The sequence below is a fragment of the Gadus macrocephalus genome, chromosome 7, assembly GCF_031168955.1.
Source record: "Gadus macrocephalus chromosome 7, ASM3116895v1".
In the NCBI taxonomy this organism is placed as follows: Eukaryota; Metazoa; Chordata; class Actinopteri; order Gadiformes; family Gadidae; genus Gadus; species Gadus macrocephalus.
The window spans coordinates 9,414,437-9,424,436 of record NC_082388.1 but is presented as its reverse complement, the minus strand read 5'-3'; the positions used below and the strand labels follow the sequence as shown (position 1 = coordinate 9,424,436).

The 10,000-nt window shown below is 44.5% G+C and overlaps 1 protein-coding gene across 1 annotated transcript in view; it reads right to left on the bottom strand.

Moving 5' to 3' along the window:
• LOC132461178 (gamma-aminobutyric acid receptor subunit beta-2-like) overlaps positions 1 to 10,000 on the bottom strand; it is a 51,725-nt gene that overhangs the window by 23,795 nt on the left and 17,930 nt on the right. Inside the window, exon 4 of the mRNA XM_060056222.1 lies at positions 3,286 to 3,508. Within this exon, the coding sequence (XP_059912205.1) occupies positions 3,286 to 3,508 (223 nt within the window). The remainder of the gene's footprint in view (positions 1 to 3,285; positions 3,509 to 10,000) is intronic.

The window sequence follows — 10,000 nt, the reverse complement described above, 5'->3', positions numbered from 1 at the left end:
CACACAGAGCTCTGCCGAGGCTAGCAGCACTAAGGTGCCCTTCAGAGGTGTGTCAGAACCATGAGTGGGCAGGGCCTGGGTGGACAGGAGGACCTTTAACCTGAGTGGGCGTAGCATGGATGGACAGGGGTCAACCTCCCCATGACCATTCTTCCATAAGATATGGTGCAGAACCCTCCGAAGGACTGATTTTTTTGAATAATCCGGTTCAAAGTCAGACCGTCAGAAGACACAAAAATGCAAAAAACCCAGCAACACTTGTTTCATCTTCTTCCTCAAAAGATCTGCATCATCAGGATTGTAACACATCACCTGTTCCCTGACGGAATGCTTTCTTTGTCAATTGGAGTGAAAGTTATCCAGCTGATTCTTGGTCAGTGATCCAAATTTTGTGCAAATCCGTGCATTAGACTTTCAGATATCCGGTCCACATGCGCACAAACCAACACAGTAACGGAGGCAATGAACGCACAACATCAACATAATGAAACATGTTCTGACATTTATCAGAGGAAAGCAATCAAACACATACAGGACATCCGTGCCCTGATAAAGGCACAGGTTACTGTCCATATATTGATATTTTGAGGGGCTGCAACCCTCCAAAATCTATGTTCAGACCTAGGCAATATTACTGTGTCCCTTTTTGCCAAATTCCGTATGTTGAAAAGATATATTATAGCATAACTTTGCTATTGTATATTATATTTTGGACAGCGAAGCAATAAGAAGGGGCCATAACTCATAAGCAACCATTTCTACTTCATCCTTCTTCATGCATCAGACCCAAGCAGCTGGCAGGTTACGAGAAGTCCCCATAAATTCCCTGCACACACGCACACAAACACGTGCAGATGCACACAAACACACACACACACACACACACACACACACACACACACACACACACACACACACACATAAACAGATACACAAGGCCCTCGGTGTAGGGTTCGATATATAGAACAGGGAATGTTTTCTTTTTAAAATATAAAATAGATAGCCCAAAAACGTTTTTACTATGTCAACATCATAGTCATTGAATATGCACGAATATGCATGGGAATATACGGATTATTATTATTTATGTCCTTTCTTTGCAAGCCTTGATCACCTCCTGACATAATATTGAGCATTTTCTCATATATTGAACTTTAAACGGGTCTGGGGGACACATTCAAAAACACTCATTCCCAATTGTTACAGCTTTTGTCAAGCACATATTGGGTTTGCACCTTGGCACCGGACAATCCATCATGCATGATCAAAACTCTCACATTGGGCCATTCAAAAGTCAGATTGCACTTTGAAGTCTGCACTGTAAGTCGCTTTCAATAATAACATAAAAATAGCATTAGTACCATTTCAAGAGGTAACAGAACACCTAGCAGTGGACGGCAAAATAATCAAAACATGAAAGCAAAACATGAAAGGAGAACATAAAAGCCAAACATTTGTAGAGATTTAAATACAAATTTGGTTCTGAAAGCAATGAGATACAATCTTTGACACAGACACGTAAAAACATGGCAAATTAATTTGGTGAGAGATGTGCTTTGTGAACTACTACATAATTGCCCACATTTTATAAATCCAAGACCTTTCTCTTGTTTTTGCTCCAAAAAACATGACTTACTGCCTTAGGGTCCAATTACCATTATTTTATATGGAAGAGAAGGCAGCAACAGGTTCAAAAAAGCCAGAATCCTTTTCTTTAGAAGTATCTTACAGCAACCTTTTTTTCTCTCTCACTTCAATGTAGCCCTTGACAGCTCTAAGACAGGTCTAAGCTCCCATCCCGAACGAAAAATAATAAAATAATAACGGCAAGGGTCGGTATTTAACGTCAAAGGTATAAGGATATAATTGCAAAGAGTAAACCTGGCCGACAATGACCCATTCATCTTTCTCTTTGGTTTGATTGTCGTTTCTTTTGTTCTTAGGTTTCTCTGGTCATTTCACCATCCTACCTTTTTCAGCATTGAAATGACAAATGTATTTGTAGTCATGCAGCTGCTTCATTACCATTTGACCTACTGGCGCTGCACCTGCCGTCGTTTGGATTGAAATGTGTCCCCGTTGCACCCGTCCTCTTGTGTTCGTCTGTGTAGTGCCATCCACCGCGTCAACATGTGAATGCCCATCGAGAACCGACACTTCTGAAGAGGATGTAATTACTTCACCCGTTTTATCTTGCCTACCTCCTTGACCGCTTGTTCCTCTTCCTCATCCCCCCCCCCCCCCCCCCGACCAGAACTACACACAGATGAGCACACATTATGGCCGTTAAGTTGTGATGGTTTTCAATAACCTTTTTTATGGAGTTGTATCTGGGAGGGGGGGGGGGGGGGGGGGGCATTAGAAGTACAAGAATGAACTAATGAGACACCGTGGCCCTGTTCCTGGAGAACCGCTCGGTCATCAGCTCTGAACACAAAGACCACCACCGGAGGACCTCATCCAACCAGCACACATCGTCGTGCCGCCACTTCTATGATCGGATGGATTTCCCATCAAAAGCCAGTATCTGCGTGTGACTAAGTGCTGGGGTGATCAGTATGTCGATGCTTAAGGATGTGATTTGCGATGGCTGTGTTACTTAAGAGGACTTGGCGGTCTTACAAATCTCCCTCTAAAATCTGTCTAGACGAGACATCAATTGTGTGGATAATGTTAATAATACTCGAGTTTCTCTGCTATAGCGCCAGAGCATCTTATGCAATAATAGCATTTTTTTTTTTTTTCTAACAGTGAATTTCCTACAAAGGCGTTTGAACAGTTTGGCAAGTGTGCCATTTAGTTGCTTAACTTCAGCCTTGTGTTTCTTCTTTTTATTTGTTATAATTTCATTTGCTGCTTTTGACTTTCTTTGTAATTTGCAACTTATTGTCTGTCCTGAACCATCTATCTTTTGGTTACCTCAAATAATCCACACAGCATGCCATCAACTGAATTATCTTGATTTGTAAAAGGAACACACACACACAAACACAGACACACACCCACCCGCCATCACCTCGAATCTTAAGAACGTACTGACATTCAATTCTCACCTCAACCCTAACAGCTGCACAACCGTGGTGGCACACGGTCCAAATAGCAGCACGCTACGGATGGAAACGGTGCAGGCAGGAGCCAAAACCAGACACAAACGCTCGCTCTCCCCCTGTGCGGTTCCCCCCCCCCCCATGGCAGCGCACACGGCGGCAGCGGCCCTACGTGTGTCTGATTAGGATCGTGTGAGCCGGCAGAAGGCGCAGCGGCCCGACAGGAGACGGCCGTCTCACCTCAGGCCGTACAGCACCGTGCCGTCGGGGTGCAGGCGTATCATGCGGTTCTTCACCGTGACGCCGTGCACAAAGGACTTCTTGTCGTTGAGGAAGTAGGTGTCGGGCACCCAGAGCTGGTCGGCCACGCGGTTATCTAGGGTCAGGTTGAGGGGGATCTCCGAGTAGGACAGCCGCTTGTCCCGCCACGCCTGCTGGAAGTACATGGTCAGCGTGTAGTCCTGAGAGAGGAGGGAGAGAGAATGCATGAGTCCAAGGAGAGGGAAGCACATGAAGTAACAGGAAGAATGGAAGAGAGGAGGAGAAGCAGGGATAGCAGAAAGGAAAGGAGGGGAGGAGAATTAGACATGATAGGGAAGGGAGGAACAGAGGTAGGGAGGAAGGGAGGATTGGAAATGATAAGGGAAGGAGGACAAATTTGAAATTATAAGGAAGGAAGGAAGGAAGGAAGGAAGGAAGGAAGGAAGGGAGGGAGGAAGGAAGGAAGGAAGGAAGGGAGGGAGGAAGGAAGGAAGGAAGGAAGGAAGGGAGGGAGGAAGGAAGGAAGGAAGGAAGGAAGGAAGGAAGGAAGGAAGGGAGGGAGGAAGGAAGGAAGGAAGGAAGGAAGGAAGGAAGGAAGGAAGGAAGGAAGGAAGGAAGGAAGGAAGGAAGGAAGGAAGCGAGGGAGGGAGGGAGGGACGAAGGAAGGAAGGAAGGAAGAAAGGAAGGAAGGAAAGAAGGAAGGAAGGAAGGAAGGAAGGAAGGAAGGAAGGAAGGAAGGAAGGAAGGAAGGAAGGAAGGAAGGAAGGAAGGAAGGAAAGATATAAAATAGAAGGAAGAAAGAGGAAGTTGAAAGACAGAAATAGAGCTTAAAATAGGACCCAAACAGATTCCAAGGGGATTTCAGCGTGATGTAATTGTTTTAAGGTTAGACAAGACAATACTTCAATATTGGATGAAGTTGACATAAAACCAGGCAAGGGCCGCTTTCCTCTGTGTAACCTGTGTGAACGTCTGCCTACAGCTAGGTTGGGGTGTGTATTTGCGCGTCTGCATGTCTGCATGCAAAACATGAGGACATTAAGAGAGAGTACAATAGATCAATAGATGGAGAATTAAGTAGTAGAGAGAGAGAGAGAGAGAGAGAGAGAGAGAGAGAGAGAGAGAGAGAGAGAGAGAGAGAGAGAGAGAGAGAGAGAGAGAGAGATCCCTCAAACACACACAAGCGGACGAAGGGGAAAAAGAGAAAGTGTGCTGTGTGCTTTGGGTCAAGGAAGATTTAAATTTACGTTTAGGGCATTTAGCAGAAGCTTTTGTCCTAAGCAACGTACATTTTTCGTAAGAAAGTGAAAAAATATATCACTGTCGTTACATTGAGGAAGATAACCCCAAATAACTCTCCAGGTAGCTACTTTGTATTCATTATTTCCTTTTTCCTTTATCTGATTCAATCATTTTGGGTATTAATTATAACTATAATTTTCACATGGTAGTGCAACAGTATAGACACGACTACTCAGGTAAATATACATTGACCATGCTGGTGCTGTGAAAGACATAAATAAAAAGACCTAGTGTTCTAGTGGCAGGAACAGGAAGTTAATTTAGAGAACAAAACCGCAATATAAATATCAGTACGACAAGGTTATGAAATAACCCCATTGACTGCAGAATGAATGTATTTATTTTCCGGCTCAGAGAGCGGTGAAGGCCCTCTTAATGCGCCGTGGACTGTGCGTCACCAAGCTTGTGGAAGCACAATTGTTTTATTTATGAACCCCATCCTGTTAATCATAAATAAATATACACATTTGGCCTCAGTAGTATATTATTTATACGAGTCGCTTCAAAGGTTGCTATAATAGTGTCGTTTAAAGGATTACATCTCGGTGATACTAGGAGAAGCCAGCGTCTGGTTTTGACCGTACAGCTTCTTAAAGTAGAGCATATACGTTTGTTGCACACAGTTCAATAAACTCGCTGTCTAAGCCGACTGTGATTGGCATATTCTCCTCCTCACAACTGAGAGGCTGAACAGACACTTTTGACTTTGTTTGTCTGCTTGGCATGCCCCAGTGCACCCTGGGAGCTGGCTGTTTTGAGATGTTGACGTGAGTGTAGTTCCCGCAGAAAGATAATGTTTTTTGTGCAATCCGGCACAACCCTTGTTTTCCTTTTTCTGTCATGTAAGTACTTACATGTACTTACATGGTTTGTTCTTGAATTGAGACGCTGACACACACAGATCTCTGTCAAAATAAATAACAACAAGCATTCCCCAAACCAGGGAGGGAAAAGTAAGAATGTCATAAAAAAAAAATCTAAAACGCAGTGGGGATAATTTGGCTCTTCTTTATATTACTGTGCGCCAATCCACTCCCAATTTCATTGCAGCAAGGGGGACATCTTGCTGTTCTAGTACACAGCCACATGTGTTGTTTTTTCTCCGTGCTACATATTGCAGATTTATATGCTATTTAATTTAGATGGTGGTTTCAATGAGGCCACTTCAAGAGAGTGCTTTGTCCGCGGATAATACCGGAAGACTTTACTCTCTGAGTGATATTTAACGCAGGGCACAATTCTGAGCGTGTGTGTGTGCAATGGATGTCACAAATGATGCAAGTACTCATTGTAACCAATCAACACAATAGGATTTGGGCAACGATTTGGACACACTCGGAGCAAGCGTCATCGTTGGAGTTAACGAGCATTTTTAAATTCACCTGCTGCTGTTATTAGTTTGGAACAGAAACCTGTGTGTTGTCGAGCCTCAACGGCACGTCATTCGAGAGAACATTTTGATATACTACCCCCAAATAGCCACGCCTTAAAAGGAAAATTATCCATTGCTTTAGAAAATCACATAGAAACAAATATTTGGCTAAAACGGGGACTATATGTCTGGCACTTTGGATCCATTCCTAGGGAGTGGCGCGCGCGCACGCATGCAAATACACACACACACACACACACACACACACACACACACACACACACACACACACACACACACACACACACACACACACACACACACACACACACACCAAAACTCTATATATGATTACAAACACCACTCGTTACGCGTGATCATCCTTCTCTTAGACCACGACGATAGCTTGGTGGAAGCAGAAGCATCTGGGACACTTTCTCTCCATGACAGCCAGAGACTACAACGGTGTCTCGGTGGCTCTCTACACGTGCAGTTTCCCCCCAGCGACCCGCCCCTTCACAAGGCTTTGGCGCGCCATACTCTGCTCGGCGATTACGCAAGGAGCGCTCTCGCTGCAGCCTCCTTCTGGTCCGCCCGGCGCCCAGACACGTGCAGCAGCAGCAGCAGCAGCAGCAGCACACAAGGGACACCGCACAGCGCTGTACAGTTCTCCGTTTCTTCTCGCTCCTTTTCTTCTTCCAAATCTATCCCTGCTCCGCTCATCAATGCACACCATGAATCAGCCGAGGATTTACTGTGATGTATTAAATATCAGTGCGCTTCTGTACTCACTCGCTCTCTCTCGTTCTCAGCTCTCTTTTTCACTCACAGCTACGCACCCACACTCGCACAGTCACACATTCGCATACATGCGCACGCACACACTCCCACGCTTGCATCGGCACAAACACGCATACGCGCACAGGCACACACACACACACACACACACACACACACACACACACACACACACACACACACACACATACACACACACACACACACACACAGACACACATACACACGCACACACACACACACACACACACACACACACACACACACACACACACACACACACACACACACACACACACACACACACACACACACACACACACACAATCACTCCCTCTGTCCTCTCTCACTGGCATGCACAAATCCAATGTCTATCTATCGCTCTGCGAAAGCCCGAGAGTCCACCGAGACCGCCTCGTCTTAGATAACTCTGGGGCTGTCACTGCATATTACATCCCTTTAACAATCCCAACAACATGGGATTACCCAAGGAAATACCAGAAAATAGACATAATAAATGTAGATATACTGTATGTGTGGCCCTGCCTTTTGTATGCTTGATTCTCCACTACTGTACTGGGCAAATATCTCGTTGTTTATTGTGTGTGTGTGTGTGTGTGTGTGTGTGTGTGTGTGTGTGTGTGTGTGTGTGTGTGTGTGTGTGTGTGTGTGTGTGTGTGTGTGTGTGTGTGCGCGTGTGCGTGTGCGTGCGTGCGTGTGTGTGCGTGTGCATGCGTGTGTGTGTGTGTGTGTGTGTGCATGTGTATATGTGTTTGTGTCTGTGTGTGCGTTTAGAGATTCCGGTGTGTGAACGGCAGGGTTCTGAAGATGGTGAACATAAAAGCCAACATCATTTTCAACCCAAGAGCACTTCAGCAGTAGGCGTTGTGAGCCGCTGTTTCCAGAGAGACGGAGACATGAGGCTGTTCGGGTTTGCGTTGCAGCAGACGAGTTGGACTGTTCTTGTTGGTACATCGAGTTGTTATACACATATATTTAGATGTTCTGCAATGAAACCTCCTTCACATGATGTATATTTATCTGGATGCTCCAGAAAAGCATCAGGCAAAAATATGGCAATCTTTTCTTGTTGAGCTCAATAATTTAAATGGATTTTACGACTCTCTTTATTTCTGTCTTTTAAATTCAATTTATTTTGGGGTTTTGCTGTATTTAGTTTTAGCACATTTGCGTTTTACCAATAAAGTTTGATTGAATGATTGACTGATTAAAGAAGAGTAGCATGATGGGCCTCCTTTATATTTAGAACCGATACACTAGTTGGCCCTGATGGTGGCGCTCTAACCAGCTTAGCCACCAGACAACAGGAGCCCACTCTTCCTCATGATCCCCCCCCATAGTCCCTCACACTCACACTAATGAGCCTTCATCCAACTCACCACCACCGCTCTCGCCATTGCGCAACGTGTAATCACACTGTTCACCTTTTTTTATGTTGTATATAGACGTTGGCAGCAGCTGTCATGATGTTTGAAAAATCTGGACGTTTAAAACTGACCATGAGCAGTAAAGGGCGACAGCAGGGAGCTGATGATTTGTTTCGCAGGACGATTGTTTTCGTTTAAGATCCTCCGGTGTGCCTGTCTGGCGTTGGAGGGTGAGCTACTTGGAAATGTGCTCTGCATTATCCTTTCGGGGACAGATTCCCAACGTGCACAGCTGCCGCCAATTTAACGAGGAGGAAAATATATGAGCATGAACCCCAATACCTTGCTAGCTAATGCTACCTCCTTAAACCACTACATATCCCCGCAATGTTTATTTAGCTCCTCTCGCTCTCTGTCTCTATGTCTCTCTCTCTCTCTCTCTCTCTCTCTCTCTCTCTCTCTCTCTCTCTCTCTCTCTCTCTGTCTCTCTCCCTCTCTCCCTCTCTCTCTCTCTCTCTCTCTCTCTCTCTCGCTGTCACTCTCACAGAGTGGGAGCTTATAAATCATCAACATAATAACTTTGGCTGTTGCTAATGTGTATATGAGGGAGGCTGTCATAACAGCAGCCCATAATGACCATCAGGTCATAACTATTGCAGGAAAACAGAAAAACAAAGGATATATTTCAAACAATATTTTTTAAATGTACAAACAGTTGCCAGAAGAGTGTCCGTGTGAAAATACAATTGAAGGAAAGAAATAAGGAGGGAAAAATATGAAAGATTTATGTGTGGGGAAATGTGCGATGCTGCCAACCTGTCAAGGAAAAGGACAATAGCAACCCATCATTATATTCTCACATGAAGCCGTTTAACAGCCAGGTGGGCTTTGGAAGGGGGTGGGGGGGACGAGGACGAGGACGGGGGGGGGTCTGTAATAACTAATGACTAAATTTGGATTCTTGACAATTTTTCTTCCGTGCTCTTACTCCTCTTCTTATCCCCCTTCCCCATCCCCTATCACATTCTCTTGCTGTGTTCATGATGTTTAAACACAAATAAGGACAAATGATATAACAGATGCATATGTCCTAATTTATTCCAGGTTTGTTGTCGTGCGTCGGCTGGAGTTGATAGAGCATCCATTCTTTCCATTTTATGGATTTCATGTCATATTGTTCTCAAATTTTCCATTTTCATTTATTCATGCACTATAGAGCACTCAAAGTTTGGGTTCAGCCTTTTGGGTTGCCAGGTGAAATAGCACTTGAGATTGATCTCGTTCTCTCCTCATTGGCGGTCCCACTCAAACATATTGTGCATAGCAATGACAGGAAGGCACTGTCTCCTTGGTGATCTTGATTATCCCGGCAACAAGCACTGAACCAATGACATGGCCTATACTGAGAAAAAGTGGTGACAAGCAGAAGAAACCAGGAAATCTATTTAAAATAGCGAGTGATAGATGAGATGCAGGTTAGCTGTTCAGTGTTTTCAATGGGATTCAGCATTATCTTCCAAGGAGGCCTTTAAGTGACGATTAACAAAGTCATGCTGTGTGACTCGGGGGTGCAAACGTGTAATCGAGTTAATGAGGACTCGTCAAGCGATCGATATGGATACCCCCTGAAAATTGCAATCACGAAAACGTTTTCTACAAATGTTTTCCCTGACATCTTGTACTGCACGTATAGTGTATATGATTTTGAAATGTACTTTGGTAAGGTTTTGGAGCATGATAGATTAAGTAGTGAAGAATAATGGTGTTCAATACGTTTGTTCTGCAGTGTTATGTTGGACAATGTGTTTTACAATTCTACAACTTGTAGTTGG